This window comes from Chlamydotis macqueenii, chromosome 2 (assembly GCF_036417535.1).
Source record: "Chlamydotis macqueenii isolate bChlMac1 chromosome 2, bChlMac1.mat, whole genome shotgun sequence".
Taxonomy (NCBI): Eukaryota; Metazoa; Chordata; class Aves; order Otidiformes; family Otididae; genus Chlamydotis; species Chlamydotis macqueenii.
In genome coordinates, this window is record NC_141557.1 from 21,733,454 (window position 1) to 21,753,662 (window position 20,209).

Below are 20,209 nucleotides of genomic sequence, written 5' to 3' on the forward strand. Positions count from 1 at the left end.
TTTAGTTTTAAGAAGCTTTGGGAGAATGAAGCAGAATTATTTATGAAAGAGTTTTGTGCTGTAATGGTATAAAGAGTGCATGCTGAAACTACCCCAGTTTACACATAAATTAAATTGCCAAAATTTGTGCTGTATGGCAACAAAGTCAGTTTTGCATCAGGAGTAAGTGTACATACTAAATACAGCACTAGACACAAATCGCCTGTCTTTAACATAGTTCTTCAGAACCTGTTGTTCTTCTCTTATTAAAAGGCATCTGCTAACCCATTAACTCAATTTTCATAAGTCTCAATGTTTTCTGACATGTTTTAGTACAAATTTCTTGTGTCTTCCCTTATCTTCCAGTGGGTTTGAAACAGCTGTAATTTTTTTTTTTTGTGGAAACCCCATATAAATGATCTTTTTCCATGTGTATGTACAGGTTGTGATGTAAAATTGTTGGAAATCCTTTTGCCAGATATAGACTATTTTAACGTTGGCTTTTTCAAAGCTAGTGAATGTTGCATAAGTGAACTCACTTCATTGAAGAGCTTAATTTTGTATCATCTTACAGAATTTCCTGTCTAACAAAGAGAGTGGAATTTTTTTTTGTTGCTACTATTGAAGGACAGACATGAAAAGGTAGATTTGGTCTAGATTGAGGGGAAACTGGGTTTAGTTTTGTATACTTGGTTTTGTACTCTATATATTCTTCTGGTTCCTCTAGTAATCAGATGTGTTGAAGTGGACAATGATGGGGCATTTCCCTTCAGACTGCTCACCTGTCTGTCCTCTTCCTCTTTCCATTGGTGCCTGGTGCCAGAAATGCTGTAGAGTGAAATAACCTGTAGGATGAAGTAATTTCCTGATCTTTATCTGAGGCTGGGCAATTTGTGGTAACATGGTTTCTCTTGTCTAGGAGGAATTGCTGCAGCTGGGAATGAAATGTAGAGTCAGCCGAAGCCTGGGATCAGCTGACGGCAGAGGCGCAGCGAGGACTCTGTACCGTGCAGACTCAAATAAGCGACTTTAAGTACTGCTTTGTGGTATAGGGAGCCCAGACCAGAAGAGAGTTTAGTTCCTTTCCAGTGCTGAGGGCTGAACAAGGACATCATGTGTAAATACACGTGCTGACTTTGCTTTTGAGAAGTGAGGTTTTTACTGCTGCCTCTTCCTGTGTGTGTTTAGAGGGCAGGCTGGTCTCTCAGATAAGCAGTGGCAGCTTGGCAGCCTGTGGTGCTGAATGCAGGGAAGAGTCAGTTGAGCCAAGGAGCAATGAAAAGCAGTCCTACAGGAGTTCTTAAAAATACTTCAGTGGTATAGAAAGTGTAAACTACTAATACTGTCCAAAAAAGCAAGCTGAAATTATGGACTATTTGTTAGATACTTTCACAGTGAAAGCAGGATTTTGTACACGAGCGCTTGCTGAGCATGTGAGCTGATGGATATTCCTGAGGAATAGGCTGAAATGACCTTGACCTGTGAGGGGCGACCTTTAGTATCTCTTCAAGACCTGGTGTTCAGGGCACCCTTGGTTAGACCCTCTAGTAAACTGCAGAAAGCATGTTAAATAGGAGACTGAAGTAAAGAGAATATTGGGGAAGGTGAACATGCTGAACTTCACCTGGTTTGATTTAACTAAAGCCAGCTACTGTGCAGTGGTGTGAAACTGAAAAGATCATGCTTATAAACAACATAAACATCTGAAGCTTATAAACAACTTAAACATCTGAGATTCAGTGCAGTTGCATTTGGTGGAAGCCTAATAATAAACCTCAATTTAACACTATCAGCTAAAGTTCTTTAGCCTTGCGGAAGTTATTTTTCTTAGCCATTTGCTGCTGTTGAAATACTAGCACATACGGATGATCTGACCTGCAACAAGGTGATGTAGCCTGTGTTCTTCAACTTTTTTCATCGTATACCACATGGGTTTTTTTCTCCTGACATAAAAGCAAGATAGCAAAGCGTCTTGGCTGAACTGTGCACTCCTCAGAGCAATTATTGAAGCTAAAGATGCTATGGTCAAGTACAGTACTTGCATGTCAGACTAACTCAAAAAGCTTGGCTAATACACCATTTTCTTCTAAATTAAGTGTAGAAGTGAAGGGCCATGTTTATATCCATGTTTTTATACCCATTGTTATTTGAGCAGTACTGTTCCTTACTGCTGTAAAAAAGCTAACAAACGTTGAATTTTTGTGAGCTATTGGTGTGGTTTCAGTTCTTTGCTGTTGGGTGACTTACTTTCAACCTAGCCTCTGGTTTCTAGTATTTTTCTCTGAATGCTTAAGTGCATCCTAAGCATTATTCTCAGAGGAGAACACATTTGTCCTTTGTGTTCACTAGATGTCACTTGATTCCCAGTCTATTCTCAGCCTTTCTTGTGCTCACAGCACTTCTGCTTAGACTCTGGCTTCTAAATTAAAACTTTTTATTGATAAATTGCTTTGTTAGCACAGTAATACATCAGTGAGCTATAGTATAATTTAAACCTGTTCATAAGAACATTTTCATAAGTGTGATGCTTCTGTGGATAATTGCAAAAAAAAAAGGAAGTCTGCTGGTTTTTGAAAGGAGCTGAAGATTAAGGAGACAAGTTTGTTTCTAATGTCTTCAGTGTGAGGAAGGTTTATATCTGTCTTTGGAAGAGGGTGGAAGAAGGGCAAAAGGGGAAACTTGAACTACAAAATGTGTAAATGAAGTACTGTATGCTTCACTTGGGATGAGGATTCTCTCCAGTTAACTGCCAAGTATGATATCAGCATGCCTATGAATATTTAAAATGAAAACTCTTGTGTTTCTCCCTCTGCTAATTCCTCTTTCATTTTGGTGAAGCTGATTGCTTCTCTCTCAGTATAACAGAACCTTTATCAAATTAATCTAAACATGACTCCAGTTCTATGAGTGCAGTTATATTGGATGCACAGAATGCATTATATATTTAGTATTCTAAATTCTTCCTCCTCCATGAAATGTGAGTAACATTTCATGTCTTTATGACCTTTACTGTAAGGGATCCTTACTCATGAAAAGTTCCTGTTGACGCTAACTGGATTAGCAACAGCCTGCAGAACTGGGTTTATTACATTGTATAGCCCACAGGTTTTACTTCAGGCTTAAGAAGTGGGTTCTTGCTCTTGGCAACAAAACCTGACCTTGGGTTTACAATGGACTGATGGCACTCTCAAAGGTCTGTATTAAGTTCTCTTTGTATGACTCTTGAATAGCTTTTAAGTGCAACAGTTTAATGAGAAATTGCCATAGCCTTGTAAATCTCTTCTCTGACAAGTAGTGCTATTTTAATAGCTCTTTTGGATAAATATTCCCTTAGAACCTGTAAAGGTTTGGAGTACTACTGAACATCATGTTCCTAGGTACTGCAAAATTACTTCATTAACTAAAGAAACATTCTGAAAAAATGGGGATTCTGCAGCTTGAAGCTTCTAAAGATGTGAATGCCTAACCATATTTTAAATAATTAAAATTCTTATTTCACTTGATGTCTGATTCAAAACCTGTTGAATTCAGTGGCGGGTTTTCTGTAGCCTTTGAGTCATATTTACTGAGGAGATTGTAAGCTTACTTACAGACAATTTTAGGAATAGGCAGGTATTACAGATACCGTTTTTCAAGCAGCAGTGGGACAGTGTTTATGTTCAGCCTTAAGTGTTAAGGTATAAATGAACTGGAATGCCTAACTCTGTTTACGTACCATGTGTTCCTATATGGAGACTTACTTTTTTTTTTTTATCATTTCACTTGTCCAGTTGAGTGGTTTATTGATTCCAGTAATGTTTTTCATCTGAGCTTCCTTGTCTAAAATGTTTCATATTTTAGTTTTAAATTGTAAAGGAAATTTTTATATGGGTCTCTTTGATTAAGAGTGTCTTCAGAAATGTTTGATTTAATGTTGGTCCCTACTAAATACAAAAAACCCAGACTAGATTTCATCTTTTAGATGAAAAGCAAATGGAAACTGAATCTTGCAAACACCTGAGTTTGTTTACTTTTAAAGTTGTGGGGATTCCTGTTTTCCAGTGTTTCACAGAAGCTTTAAGAGAAATAATCCTGGAGATCATTTGCAGAAATAGACTTTCTGAAGCCTTTGCGTTTTCAGCTGTATGAAGGGCCCTGCCACCAGAAGGGGAATTGTATTAAAACCTAGATGAATGGTTAAAGAGTGGCAGAGTGGAACTGGAAGGGAAAAAAAAATACACCTAGTTTTCTCCTCGTGCATTTTCTGTATTCTCCCTTCTTTGTCAGAGGTTGGGTTATACAAAAGGAGCTGGATCTACATGTCAGTTCTAGATAGTGGTATGAGAACCATTTGACTTCCTGCTTTATGAGGAAAGGTTACATCTAAGACACTTAACTCCAAGCTGCTTTAACCAATTTAAATGTTCTTAGCATGTTGCTCTGCATGATGGATGTCTCAGATAGAAGGTCCATCTAACCTAGTATCTGTTCCCCAACAGAGGATAACATCAGACTTCTAGTAAAGAGTAAGAATGACAGGTGTCTGGTGTTGGCTTCTTGTTCTTCATGTGGAGAAAGAACTGAGGTCTGGATCCAGGATACTTAAGTGTGGAGTTATATAGGCACTGAGTAGTAGCGTTTAATCCTTCTTATGTATGTTTTGGAATTCATATCAGAACTTTTGAACAGCTGCTGCTTATGTAGGAATAGAATGTAATAACTTGCCTTGAGTGAAAGGCTGCTCTGATGAGAATATATTTTAGTTCTTAAAGAACTGCCACTAACTTCAGGGCAAAAAAGAGCATATTTGTTTTTAAAGGCTTTGAAGTATAACAAGTTGCCAATCCTTATTTTCAGCAGCACAAATAAAGTCCTCTTATTCCTTGGTGTGTAGCCTGTAGACCCTCTCTCTCACTCTCAGCCAAGCTCTTTGAATCAAGGTGACATCTATAGCTGTCAGAGTGAATCACTGAATGCAATTTCTAGTACTGAACAAGAGGAAGGAAGCTGTTCCTGGTCTTGTGAAGTGCGACTTAATATGAATGGGGCTTCATGATGTGACTGAAGCTTCACAGGAGAATGCAAAGGCATTGGGCTGCCAAATTTTACTAGCATGTGCTGAGGGGGAGTTTAGTTGTTAATGACACTGGGCAGCAGATGGTCTTAGAAGAGTTGTTAAGACACTGTGGATCGTACTGTAAATATGTGGGTGAATGGAACCAGGATGCTGACAGTTCACTCTCACAGCTCATCATGAGAAGGTGACTCGAGTGGAATTCAGTATTGCCAGAACATGAATTTTTTTGTATTTGGCAGTCTGCTATGTATCTGTGAAGAATTTTGCCACGTAACAGGGGGACGGTAGTCGGGATGCCCTTAATCATGTAAAGATCAGAACAGAGAGTGCTATATGCATAGTCAGCCTTGCTTTCCCACTGCTGATCTTTAAACCTGAAGATACTGAACCTGTGCAGTTTAGCTACAAGACCAGTACAGGATTTAATTTTGGTCTTCTGTTTTGCTTTGAATCCAAGAGAGCATTAATTCATATTACAAATGAATTTGAATTGTTGCAGCAGAAAATAAGCTGTTGCAGGAAAAAGTCCTCCCTCCCCAACCACAAGGCTGGTCTTGACCTGCTGTCCTGTTTTTCGTTCTCACCAAATACCTCCAGCCCTACCATCCAAACAAAAAAATACAGTTGTGGATTGGGACTTTTTATTTTGATTTAACAGGGTGAGACACAAAGTATTTCATCCAAGTCCTTTGCTAAATTTTTAGCTTTTTTTTTCATCTCAGCCTGCTTACCCATGCAGCTTTTAGTATGGCTTGAAGAAAATAAAAATATAAAGTATCCTAAGTGTGATTCACAACATGAAATACACTATGTGAGAATTATGCAGATATATCAGAAACTTAGCAGACTGTGTGTGAGGACATGGCTCTTATTGTTCACTAGGAGCACTTACACCTGTGCCCTGACCAAAAAAAAAAAAAACCAAACCCAAAAACTTAAAAAAACTTAAAGCTAGCTAATGGAAGTTGAGTTTTTGCCCTGTGTTTGCAAGTGGGATGAGCAGGTAGAATTTGAGTCTTCAACTGTGTAGTAAGCCATTGAAACTAGGGTTCTCTTTGATGCTGTGAGCTTCAGTGCAAGTGTAATTTTCATGAACAAATCTCTCAAAGCAATTTTCTTCCTATCTTGATATTTAAGTGTCATCTTTTTCTGCGTAGTTTAATGGGGTTTTTTGCATTGTTTAGTGTTGGTTTTTTTGTTGTGGTTTTTTGTTTTTGGTTTTTTTTTTTGTTGTTGTTGTTGTTTTTTTTTAATTAAGATGACTATTCACCATCTTCCTTGAAATTATTCTTCCTCTCTCCACAGTCTCCTAGCTTAAGTCAGAAGTTAGGCACAAGCTTAAGAATTCATTTATTCTGAAGAGGGGAAACAAGCTGGTTTGGACAGGTATCTGAAAGGACGCATCTGGTAAATCAATGTTGCTAGTTTAAGGTAGCTCAGTAACTGGGTCCAGCTTTTTGCTTTGATGTAATTTATTGTTTGGACTCTGTCAGGTTGCTTGGGGGATACTTGTCCCCATTTTGTGCTCTGTTCACAGATGCAGAAGAGCTTTGCAGCTACTCCGTAATGCAAGAGGTTGGTAGGTAACTAAATCCACTGCGAATAGGACTAAATGTAAGGTGCCCATAAACAGACACTGATTCAACTAAAATACATGTAAGGTACTGCTGGTAGCACTAACAAATTGTCTCTGTAGTCTGACAGTTTCTGTAGTCTGACCTCACAGCAAGATCAAAAAAGTGTCATGGGGATCCTGTCTTTGTAGTGATAGTGCTGTCCTTGGTGCAAGATGGATATTTTTAGGTGGCTTTGAGAAATTTCAGTGTCTTGGATAACAGCTTCTTAATTTCTTCATCATCTTGTGATGGTGTTCAACCTGAATAATTGAAATACAAAATGGACACGTAGGCAGCCAAGCAAACGCTGCTTGGTTAGTCTGGCCTCCTGAATGTTAGACTCTTGTTTCAGTGTTCCCACAACAGAGCTCTGCATTACATTTAGCGTAATTTGTGATGTTAAGTTAAAATGTTTTGGTTTTTTGTTTTTTTTTTTCTAGGAGGATGTAATCCCATACACTATCAAAAAGACAAAAACCTTCATACCAAATTCTTATTAATTGCATCAACACTGTAACTTCAGGAGAATTGTATTTGATCTCTGTATTTTATAGGCTTTGACTAAACTAAAACTTGTATTTGCTAGTACTTCTGATTCCTAGTCTTTGCATAAACATAGTATCTGTCTGAGAAAAGCAGAAACATGGTTTGCCAGTCCATTGCATCTCGTCAAATTATAAAGTCTAATTTCTTGAAAGGAAAACATTTTAATACTGGTAATTACTGTTCTGGTGAAATATTGAAGATGGAAACAGCTGAATTATGTCAATTAAAATCCTCAGTTAACTTCTGTTAGGAAATAATTTAAAACAACAGTAGTAGTACATTACCCTTTACTTTCAGAAGGCACATAATTCTTGCTATCATTGAGTGGCAGATACTCATCGACCAATTGGAAAATACCGCAAAGGGAGGGCTTTTAAATGTTCAGATTTGCCTTAATGACGTTATAAAAAAAGTCAGCTAAAAATCTCCTGCAATGAATATGGCCCTCAACAGTAATATTTATGTAGTGTAATTAGTGTTTGTTAGGGATCCCGTTATTGTTCACAATGTAATTAGACTTATAATCTAGTAAATGTGACACACTATAATGTTCTGCTTTGTAAACATTATTGACTCCATTTTAAGACTAAGACTGCCTCTTGCCAACAAATAAAAGAAAATCATGGCCTCATAAAAACTTCTGATTATTTAGATGTGTGCTCTATGGGTTCCTGATGCAGGCAAACTTGAAACTGAACCAAGGTGAACATTGAACACAGGTGCAAGCTTCAGTGCAGGTGACTTGCCAGCCTCCTTTTATGTAAAGCTCAGCTATCTGCTTAAATCTCACTAAGTTTAAGGCAGACAAGAGGTAAATCCGAACAGCTTTTTAACTTTATTCGCACAGGCGTATTCATATTGTGCTTCTATGTTATTTTTCGTGTTTCTAGATAGTAACCGGATATTGATGTGTTGGTAATTCAGTGCAGCTATGTATGTGTATGGATCAGTTAGTTATTCACTCATGGGAGGTAACTGAAAATGGCTTGGCTGAACAGTTCATCTTTTAGGACTGAACTTAATTTTTTTCTAAATTTTGTTGAATCTTAAATGGATACTACATTATTTAGGCAAGAACGAGCCATCATTAAAATAAATTTTAATTTCATGTTAAATAGAATAGAATTGTTATCTCGCTGTAACGTATTTGTATGATTCATTTTTTAACTCAAATAATTAAATGATTGGAGTCTCTTAGGCTCTGCTCTTCTGAAACCTGTGTGCTACACGAACTCAAGAGGATGGCCTGCTTCTCTTTGTCAGTCTGTGAGAGCATTTGTTGTTCTTGTCTCTCTCTGCAATGGTCTTTGTTAGTCAAAATCTCTTACAATACTGGTAGTAATTTTCCTGAAGAGTACAAAGAGACTGCTCTCAGCAATGAGAACAGATTCCAGATATTAAGCTATATAATATAAATTTAAATATTTATAATATAAATATAAATTTTGCTTTTATTGCAATTGCTGTTAGATGCTCTTTCTACTGTCAGCCACTGTACAAACAGAGCAAAAGACAGGTGCTAGGAGAGCATCTCTAGTCTGGGTAGCTCGCTCTAATTGCAGTCTCTCACTGTGAAAACTTTCCCACAGCTGTGCCAGCAAACATCGCAGACCTGAGAAACATAGAAGTGCTCAACTTTTTCAACAACCAGATTGAGGAGCTGCCTACACAGATTAGCAGCCTTCAAAAGCTCAAACACCTGAATCTTGGGTGCGTATCTTAATGTTAAAATTTGCTGTAATAGAGGTGCTGTCAAATGTTGTCACAACTGAACCTAGAACTTCATATTTTTGCTGTTAAAGTTTCTTTTTGAAAGTGTTTATGAGGGTAACTTAGCAATTATGGCTTCAGAGTGTTTAGCTAGTGTCCTGGATAATCAGATACTTAAAAGTGATCAAGCACTTAGTCTGGTATACTGACCTTAAGTAACAATTTAAGGACAACAGCAATTCACATTTGTCTAATGCGGAAGTCAAACTTAACAATTATTGAATTTTACTTCCCTAGCAACTGTCTTTTAATTCTGTGGTTGCTGTGTAAGGGCTAGGCTTTATTTTCTCTTCTGCTTTGAGAGAAAAAGAAAAAAAAAAAAGTGAATGTTACCTTTTCCATGTTAATTTAGGACTTTAATACCTAAATCCCAAATTTGAGATTAAAGAAACTTCAATTTCTATTAAACGTGTAAAAGAAGCAGCAAATCGTTAAATGTGTGTGCATTTAATTCAAAGAGGTAGTATTGACTGAATTTGAGCCAGAGGCATTCCTGTTAAATGTTCAGATACTATATTCCAGTAGCGTTGGTGATAGTCTATAATAACTACAGTTGCAGAAGGCTTTCTTGAATTATTAAGAAAATAAGAGTGAAGCACAGAACCTTCTTAAAACTAACTGGACATATTAAAGTGTAACTACTTCAGAAAGCACTGGTAGAGTTAAGCTTTAGCTTTATAGGCTTCTCATACAAAGAATGTTTGTATTCTATAAACTCAGGCTTCTGAACACCTTAAATGGAGGTCTTTAAACTATTTTAAATATTGTGTCTAGGCTCTGTGAATCCTGCTTTAGATACTTTTGTAAAGTCCTGGTAATTGAATTGCGTCTTGAACTGTTGGAATGCCAATAGGTGTGAAAACACTATGAACTGTCTTCAGTGGTCTTTATCTGGTCAGTTTAAATCTCTAACATGCCTTAATATCTGTTTGAACCTGGAATTGCTTTTCAGAGCAAATATTAATTAATGACCAGGATTCTATGTATCTTGGGAGTTAAATCCATATTTTTGGAATGGCACATAGTAGTGTTGCAGTGTACGGAGGGAAGAAGTTGGACTCTTTCCATGGATTAAAGCAGTGACAAGTCTTAGCATAGTTGAAATACTCCTCTTTGTAGAGGAATAGATGCTATTCTGCCTGTTGTCAATAGGGAGAACACTCTTTCTCTTCCTATTCCTTGCTTACGAAAGGGAAGGCTGTCAGGGCCGCTTATTCTTTATACTAGTGAAAAAGGAGCTGCTTTCTTTAGTCGTATTTGATATAAAGAACAGTTTTAAAAACAACGACAAGTCTTCAGCAGCAACAGTGGAGAATGCCCTTCTGTGTTTTAATAGCTACTACTACAACAGTAAATACTAGGTGCATGTCCTGGTAGGACTTCTTATGGGGCAGGAGGGAAGAGGAAGACTTCATCTACAGTTTAGCTACAGAGAGCTGATCTCTACAGGTTCTTGTTCTGGTGGGGCTGACTTATGCAAAAGTGGAAGAGGAAGGGTGAGGTTAGTATCTGAGAGTCTGTAAAAGAAATGGAGGCTTCCCCTGCCTTTGCTGCCCTGGATGTGTAGTCATCAGGCTTAGTCTGGAGGTGCAGCTGCTCTTGTGTTTAATTCACCATCCAAATAACTTTTAGAAGGTGAGATTATTAACTGTCCTACAGATGTAGTTCATAGTATTTATCCCAGAGTGTTGCACAATGTTTGACAAACGTTGCATGAGATGGAGGGCCCTAGAGATTAGAGCCAAAAGTCTCTGTTTTTTGGGGTACTCGACTTCAAAAACTCAAGTCGAAGTATTGACATACTCAGTGTTACATGATGCTTCATACATCCACATTACATCGCCCTTTGACTTCAGTTGTGACCATTCCTATTTATCACTCTTCCATCAGAAGAAGAGTCAAATTCAGAGTATATTAGAGATAACGTGTGGAAGGTCATGACTGTTTCCAATCATCAAGTAAGAATAAAACCCAGTTCTTCAAAGTAGCTAGCTGTACCTCTTCTTCCTGAAGATGCTTATTTTCTCTGTTCCAGTTTCAAGCCCAGGTGACAAATTGAAGCAAGATCCATACATGCAAACTTTGTTTGCTCTACATGCAATAGAGATGGTATAAACAATTAGCCGGTAGTTCTTCTCTGTTCATATGACAAGCAGCCAGAGCTCTAGCTTGTACACAAACAGTAAGGTTCTGTGAATACAGTCTCTAGCTCCTTGCCTGCCTTCGTTGTTGCAGCAGCTCTAGTGATGATTTGGATCCCCTCATTCCAGTCCTTTAAAGTAAGAGAAAAGTTACTGTTTTCTGTAACTTGTCTGCTCCAGGTTATCAGAGAAACTTTTCCTTCTGTTAGCTTTCCCCATGTTCTTCTGACTGTTACCGGTGGGAACTGCTATCCTAAACCCTCTAAAACTGGCTGAATGAGCTATAATCAGACTAAGCCTCATCAATCAGAGGACTGACACTTTATTCACTTCATGCTCCATGTGTGTCAATAGTTTAGTGACACAAATTTGCTGTTCTTAAGGAGTTTGAGCAGCAATTATCAATAAACATAAATACCGTGCAGTTGAGGTATTCCTCTTTGTATTTGGTACCACGGTGAAGAACTGTGTGGTACAGCCAAATGGCAGATGGTCAAGATAATGTGCAAAAGAATAATTTGTAGTTTAGCTAGAAGATAGGTCATCTACCAAGGACCAGCTTTCTCCATGGCACACTGTTTAAGCTGAGCATGGCACGGTGAAACCTCTCTCCCTTGTGCTTCATGTTTCAGTTGTGGCTGCTGATTGATAGAACAGACGGGATCTCTTGTGAGTGTGTAAGTTTTGGGCATATTTATGGGAGTGAGAGATAAAAAAAGGTCTGCATTGCAAAAGGCTTGCTCAGTATCCTGTAGCATCAACACCTTTTCAACACAAAAGGAAAGCTTGGTGTAGATTACGTTTTTTAGAAATGAAACTCTTGTTGCCTGTCTTATTCCTACTAGATGAAGTGAATACTGATGTCATGTTCTGTTTTTTCTCTTTACTTACAGCATGAACAGGTTGAACACCTTGCCAAGGGGATTTGGCTCTTTACCAGCTCTGGAGGTTCTTGACTTGACTTACAACAACTTAAATGAAAATTCTCTACCAGGAAACTTCTTCTATCTGAGTAAGAAAATGTCAAAAAAACTCTACAAATCTTCTTGATATGGTGCTTTGCTTTCTGCAGTTGAAATGTATTTGATGAAGACTAAACTGCAACAGAATTTTTCTGATATTTATGTTTTTCTTTGAATATCTTTTGAATATTTCTACATAGCTCAGCAGTATTTAATCACTGATATGCAGTCACCTGACACTACTGGACATGAGAAGACTTGGTTAGTAATGGTGTATTAGTTTTCTTCTGAATAATATTTCCTTGGGTCCCATACTCAGATAAAACTTAAAACTTTATGGAAACTTGCAAGCCTCAGGGGAAAGTTGTGAGGCAACTGTTGTGTGTTGACTCTGGAAACAATTATGTTCCTAATGGTTCATTACTGAAATAGTTATAACAGCATGTGGATGTTGGAGTGTCTGGTCTGTTAAAAAATATGCTAAGGTTAGAAAGCTTGGCACAGGAATGGCAGAGCTAAGCTGACCTTTGCACATATTAAAAATACACAGAGTTAAATAAAGGTATTGTAATGCATATGTGCAAAAGGGCTGCATTATGGTTGCCTAAGCAACTTGAATTCTGGCACTTTCTAGATTTCGGTGATTCTGCTACCTTACTGGTCTTTTCAGCGTACTATGCTGAAGTGGCTTCAGAATCAGTGCTTTTAGCAGCGAAAGTGACAGGCAAGGGGAGAGGAAGAAGTGCCGCTGTCTGAGAGATTTCATGATTGTAACCTCGCAGAGGGAAATTTTTAAGTGAGCATTATTAAAAATGTTCACAAAGTTAAAAGAAGAGGAAGAGTAAACTGTGTAAAACAAATGAGATCTCTGGTGGGGAGGAGAGGTTTTGCTGACCTGACCACCTTCCTTCCCGCTGCACCCAACAGTTCTTTGTAAGTCTCCATTTTATTTTTTTTTTTTTTTTCAAACTGTCATTTATGTTTGTTCAATAATAGCAAGCTACATGGTTGTGCTGGATCATCCCTTTCTGTGAATTTTGTAGAGACTAAGCCTGGAAATTACACAATTTGAGTCTTCTGTATTGCTCTCTTTCCCAGTCTGGTCTCTTTCCCAGTGTTAGACGGTGCTTTCTATAGAGCTTAATATAGATGTGTATTTGTCAAAAAACTCAGTTTTTTTATTTTTTTAATTTTTTTTTTAAATTTGTGTTTAGGATGCAAATTGATATTAAAAAAATAAGAATCGGGGGTAACAGAGTAAATACTGTATTCTGACACCTGAGTATTGAGACTCTATGCCAGAACCTGCCAGTCTACTATTGTAGAAATTGTTAATTGTGCCAGTCCTTTTGAATATAGATGTTTTCCTGAACTCACCAACAATACAATAAGCCAGTAAATCTGAGTTTGACCTGCTTGTTATTATTGTGAGCCCTGGGTATGTCAAAGGCTTTTCACCAAGTCAGGGTTATTAATCAAACCTGACTCCCTTTTATTGATTAGACCTCAAATGCTTGGGTTATATGCCACCCTGTTTATATATTGCTATTTAATTTGCAGCCACCCTGCGTGCACTCTATCTAAGTGACAACGATTTTGAAATCCTGCCGCCAGATATTGGGAAGCTCACAAAGTTGCAGATAGTAAGTAATTTATCTAAATTCTCGGAAAATCGATTCACTTTTGCGACGCTTGTAGGAATAGAATCTAGTCAATTTGAGGAGTAGTAGGGTACGTTTGCAGGAATAGACCACTACATCTGGAACTGTTTCTTGTTTACCAGCAGATACTTGTAAATAAATTGGAAGAATTGAGTCCTTAGGAAAAAGGTGGGGGCAGAGGGAGTAGAGAGCCTGCTTTAAGCTGCTTTATGGTGACTGAAAATTGTTCTGACTACTTTATATTCACTCTTAGCTGAGTCTTAGAGACAATGACCTGATATCACTGCCTAAAGAAATTGGTGAGCTCACTCAGCTTAAGGAACTTCATATCCAGGGAAATCGTCTTACTGTGCTGCCCCCAGAACTAGGTAAGATTACAGATGATCATTTATTTATCTGAATAATAACGATAAAGATGCACTGTGTTTCCTCTGAAACAAAACCAGTTTTTAAACTCTAGGAAATGATTGTGCTTAGGTTGTCATTGCTGCTATTTACTTTCCCCTGAGCAACACTTTGTCACTCCTACTGGATATGCAGGAGGGGCCAGAAGATATGTGTTTGGTTTTTATTAATTTTTTTTTACATGCTGTTTTTTGCTTGTGTATTCGTACACCTGACTGCCAATTTGTTTATAGCATCTTACTTTATATAACATACCATAAATGTTGGGTCTGCAAAGCTATTCTTGTCTCTGGCTGGGTTTTTGAGAATACTATGTGGATCAGCCAAAATTACATTAAGCAAAAATGACAGCAGTGTACATGGCTTTTTTTGTAAAAATGGAAGTTTGATCTCCTAGAGTAAAGTATAGCTAAATTGGAGGAATTTTTTGTTTTTCTGTTTAAGTAGCCTGCCTACCTTAGTGAATTGACAGCTTCTTTCACTTAAAGCGGTGGAGCTAGTTGAAATTCTTTGAATTTGTGATATTGGCCATTTAAATATGATTACAAGTGGCTTCTTTCAACCTGTAAGGCAGAGTTTTTCTTTTAAACTTAAGTATTGATTTTGCTGAATTTGTATTGCAGTATTCCATTTTATAGCTGCAACAGAAGTTGTGCCTGTTTGCCCCAAGCCAGAATTTGATTTCAGATATTTTTTGAAGACTGTCATAAAATATTTTTGTTTGGAATAATGTAGCTGCATCAACTACCTGTTGTTGAAACACCTGTTACACTGAGTTTATTCCTTGTTTCTTGTTGTTGTGGACTGTTGTATGGGGAAGCTTCTTTGTTTCTACTAGTACCTTCCAAATAATAGTTCCCAAAACTCAACGACAGTGACTGATGTTAGCATGATAAAGCAAAATTATTTGTTGTCATAAGAATTTGCTTTAAGCCATTAGAGAATGTGGCAGCTGTGTACATAAATGTGACAGTCTGCAATGTATGCTTTTTGTTTTATGCAACAAAGTGTTGCCTTTTTTTTCTGTGAGGTGGGGGAACGTGTTTGTTTTGACTCTTACTTGTTTACCCACCATGGGGTTTTTTGCCTTTATCAGTCTAATGGACTATATGATGCTGGATTTCTTTTTTTTTTTTTTTTTTTTTTTTTTTTTTTCCCCCCTCACCACTGGTAGATGAATGTTGCTCTCATTTCTGTAATTTTAGATGTTTATTCCTTGACATAGGTATACTTTCTTTACCTTTTTGTCAAAATCATATTTATTTATAAAGTCACTTTCAACAGCAATAACGTTTCAGAAGCATGTAGTACCTGTAAATGTACTTTTATGTAGCTTCCTAAATTACAGCCTTGATTTTTTCCTGAAAGTGGAAGTTAAATGCTGCACTGAGTCTAACCACTTTCTGTGGTTAATTAAATGCTCTAAACATGCTGCTGCCTTACCAGCATAACAGCAAATTCACTTTAAATGGTTTTACCATCATTGTCCAAACCAAATGGAAATGTTTGAAATAAAATTCTTCATGTTTATTTTGCACTGACCTGCAAAACTCAAGATGGCCAAGGGAAGCATTTCTCCTTCTAGTTAACATCTCTTTGCATTATAGAACAATCTGGTAGAAAAAGGATTTGTCATTTTGCCCCATCTGATCAGGATGAGGTACATTAACGTAACTTAAGTCCTTGTCACCTCCATTCTTTATTACTCAAAATCTATTCTATAAATTATACTTTTCTCTTAATGTATTAATTTAACAATGTTTCATTTTATGATCTTACCCAAGATCCTCATTCACGATCAGCTGGCAAAATTTCTATTGCAGTCCGTGCCATGTGTAGCGCTACAACTATCTCAGATATTTAAAATAGCCTAGATTTTGGGGTATATTTCCAAAGAACATTACACTGAAGTCTGGATTTGTAACTTGTGCAACTTGCAAGCATATTTACTGTGCAAAGCAAAGTTATTGCTTGTTTATTAAATATCTAGGCAAACATTTAGGGAATGGATTTTGGTGCATGGAGCACCAGGCTGGGCTTTGGAAGGCTTGTTTGAGATCAGGTAGGAGCAGGCCACAGGCAAGCATGAGTCTGCTGAATGACTAGAAAAAGGCAGTTCATCTCTGCAGCCTTGTTTTCCCTTCTGCAAACTAGGGCAATTTAAAGAAGCGTGCCTTTGCAGAGAGTTTTGAAGTCTGCCAAGGAAAGGTGGTATGCAAGTGTTACACCCTAATGAACAGACTGCTAATTTCATAGTCACAATCTGGGGGTGCGGGGGGAGGAATTATCTGCTTTCTGAGTTCTCCCTCCTAAATTTTTAAAATTGAATTATAATGTAAGGAGAACTATCCAAATACTTTTATGCTATGCATGCTGCATAAATATATTTTCAATGAGCAGGTCTTGTTTACATTAATTGGAGGTACTGCTGTTCCATTTAAAGTAAAAAATCTTTCCTCTCTCATTATCGCTTTCATAATTAAAGGTGCTGAAGACTTTTGACTGGCTTCGTTCGGGCACTGGTGGACAGCAATGATGTTTATTTACCAGGGAGATGGCACAATGTAAACACCAGAATAAAACAGTGTATTTGAATGAGGAGAAGGGGAGGAGTGCATTAAACTGGTCTTTAGAGGTAATAGAAGGAAGTGCAGAAGAAGGCGTGGAGAGTAGGGTTTGAGAAAAGGCCATACACAGGCATTAGGATCACAATTTTGGAATGGAGAAAGATACCAATAAATAAAACCATGCAGTCTGCTCTTCATTTCACCTGATGTGATTGAGCACGGCACACGCCAGTAAGAGAGCTGGGGGAGATCAGTATTATCCTCCTCTGTGTTTAGCAGAGGATACCTATCACTAATTTAAGAAAAATTCTTGCCCAGGAAGAAAAGAGGTGTCTAGAAGAGTGCACTGGTGCTCTGGGTGAGGGTGCTTGTCTGTAAATATGGTACATGTGAGTGATGAATGCAGGAAATGGCTGGGAGTAGGTGGGTGGAATTTGCAGCTTGTTTTTGTCATTTTTCTCAAAAACCCGTTCATGAGGAATGGTGGTGGGCAGTCATATATAAACTTTAAAGAAGCGCTGGCATTTTTTTCCCTAGCATTTAAAAGGTTATGTGCTGCATTGCGAGACAAATAAATCATGATTCACTGCAACGACAGAGTTGCAGTCAGTTATATAAATTGCCAGGGAAGCACTAAATCTGTCACTTTGTGTACTCTGACCATTTAACAATTGGAATGGTGTTTGAAAAGAAAGCCGAGCAGAAACAAGAACCACATAAAGTGACAGATGCAATTAGTAAGATCAACGATGGTGTTTTAAGTTCATTGTATGGTCATCTAAGTGGGCCCGTATGTGCCACATACAAGATTTTCTTAGTGGAGTCAGGAGTGTAAGGGTGCAGAGTATTCACAAAGTGGTAGCTAAATGTAAATAGCCACCCAGAGAATGTAACTAGCTTATCTGTAGGTTTGCAGTTTTGATGTGGAAACAAATGGCATGATTTTTAAACCCCAGATTGTAATGTTGACTATGTGCGTTACCTCATGTTTATGCATGTGGGAAGAACAGTGATTTCTAAGGATATGTTTTTAATCACCGTCCTCTTTTTCAAAAACTGAATGTTGGCATCCATGATTTTCAAGTATACTATTCAATACTGTTCTAGTTTATCAAATAATTTCCTCACGTAAAGGGAGACACTATTAGAACTGTGAAGTTAAGTACATGCTTGAAAAGTGGAAAATTCAAACTCTTTCATAAAGAAAAAAAAACTTGATGGGATAAGTAGGCATGTTCCTTTTTAAGGAGGGTGAAACATTTTGTAAATTAAATCTGTATGTCAGAATGGCTAAGTAATTTTTTCATAATTTTTCAGTTTTGAACCACTAAATTATCTTCTGTGGATAAAGAATTGGCTTTAATAGAAAGTTCAAGGAATCCTGCCAGAAGTCTCAATATTTCCATCACAGGAAGACATTTTAAAATTTAGGAGTTTGAAATGACTCTAGAATTTGTGAATGAATATTATATTACACAAAGTAGTTGCTGCAGTTGTTTGTTCAAGTTAATATTAATCGAAATAGCAGTTTACTTAAGTAATTATAATGGGCATGTGCAAACATAGGCATCACTTATTTCACAAAAGATATTTCTTTTCTAAATATACTTGAAGCAAGCGCCAAACTTTTCTTATTTCAATATAAGCTGTCACTGCACTCTACCTGTGTCACAACGCTGTCACACCTGTGAATATAGGTCTGTGGTGCTTGTTGTAAGCCTGAACATCCTGGGGCTCCTTGGACACCAGCTCTGAGCACTGGAACAAGTAGTTGATGCCTTGCAATTTTTGAAAAATTACCTGTTCCACTTTTGTAACTAAGGCAAAGATGGTGTAAGAAAGTAAGGAGCTTTATTAAACTACCCAGGGGATTAACAAAATAACTTGTTTTCTAAGAGTACTGATGTAGCAGTTATTAGTTAAGGAATAACAGAAAAATGTACATAACAAGATAGATCACGGACAGATTATTTATGTAAGAGCAGCACCTCTGAAAATTTGTGTCTATTCTAACTGTGTTGCTCGGTTTAGGCTTATTTTAAGTTAGAAACAACAACAACAAAAAAAAAACCCCAAACATAAAAAAACAAAACAAAACAAAACAAAAACCAACACCACCAAACTCCACCACTTCTTATGTAGTTAAAAACCAGACAGATTCCACAGAGTATATGATGGCAGTTAAGGTGTATGGGAAGAGACGACAACTCTGCGGTTTCCTTATATGCAGAAAGAAGTTTTCTGTAGCCCATCATTTAGATGTACACCACAGGCATTCATTTCCTTACACTGTAATGCCTGCCAAACTTCCCAAGATTCAGATTTGATCTTACATTAGTTCTTAAGATATGCGAGTCCTACTGTCGCTTCTCAGATGACTACAGTGTGTGTGTAGGCTTTCCTAGTGTTGACTGTGCTCTGATTATAAGTGCCATCAGCATAATAATGATGTTTCTGTCAGCAAATATTTCATCTGTTCTGTCGGAGCTGTGGTAGGTAAGAGTACTGTAATTAGCAAATGTTGTATTTGTTGTTAAATTTGGTTCATTTTATGTGTTTCATAGTACTTAAAAGTGATTTTGCTATTCAGAGTACTTGGCAACCTGTGTTTGATTGGAAGTTTCGAAGCTGTGGGACAAAAGCAATACAGTGACTCCTTTCTGAACTCATATTTTTAAATTAACTATATTTTGGTCTGATAGGGACCCTTCAAAGAGGGAATGCTGTGTTGAATTCCCCTGTAATTGAGAATCCCAGGGCACTTTCTGAGGTTGGAAAAAATTTGCAATATATTTCAAAATAAATTGGGATGCTGATCCCGTAAGCCTGTAATACTTCCTGTGCCATTAAAATGTCTTTGATATTAAACTACTTTGACATCACGTTAATTCCCTTTGTACCGAAAACAGTCTACTGCGTAGTGTGTTTCTTGGGTTTCTTCACTGGGAGCACTTAGGAGTGACTGTTGGTTTGCCCCTCAAGATCCCGGTCAGCGCTGGATGTTTGTTACACACAGCAGTGAAGGAAATAGTATTTCCAGCACGTGTCATCTTTCAAAGAAACAAATTGGTGAAACTTAGCAACACTTGTAGGTCTTCTAGTAAATGGTGTATCTTTTACATTAGGAATGTGGAAGAAATGAATTCAATTGAGTTGTAAGTAGTATGAAATAATTTTAGAAATAATACAGGAAACATTTTGAAATAATTCCTTGGATTTTTGTCAAAATGCTGTTTCTTCTGCTGTTCCCCTTAGCTACCTACACACCATCGGCAGGGTTGGTTGCCTTGGTACCTGAAGGCTGTGTGTGATGGAGTTTGGCTGTTGAAACGCCGTGATTCATCATGTAGAAGTACAAGCCGTTAGCAGAGTGTTGTTTGGCTAGGACTACCTTGTGTGCTTCATTGAACAAGTTTCTGTTTTGTGGCTTTCATCTGTGAATGTTAATATTATTTACTCTTTCTACTTTTGTCCTGCTAAGGTCAGGTTTGTTTTGTGGAGTGATG

The 20,209-nt window shown here is 37.5% G+C and overlaps 1 protein-coding gene across 3 annotated transcripts in view; it reads left to right on the plus strand.

The window, feature by feature from the left end:
• RSU1 (Ras suppressor protein 1) overlaps nucleotides 1–20,209 on the plus strand; it is a 108,733-nt gene that overhangs the window by 21,724 nt on the left and 66,800 nt on the right. For all 3 annotated transcript variants that reach the window (XM_086741549.1, XM_086741551.1, XM_086741552.1), the window contains exons 4-7: nucleotides 8,787–8,907; nucleotides 12,002–12,120; nucleotides 13,631–13,713; nucleotides 13,985–14,099. In XM_086741549.1, coding sequence (XP_086597675.1) covers nucleotides 8,787–8,907; nucleotides 12,002–12,120; nucleotides 13,631–13,713; nucleotides 13,985–14,099 — 438 coding nt within the window. The remainder of the gene's footprint in view (nucleotides 1–8,786; nucleotides 8,908–12,001; nucleotides 12,121–13,630; nucleotides 13,714–13,984; nucleotides 14,100–20,209) is intronic.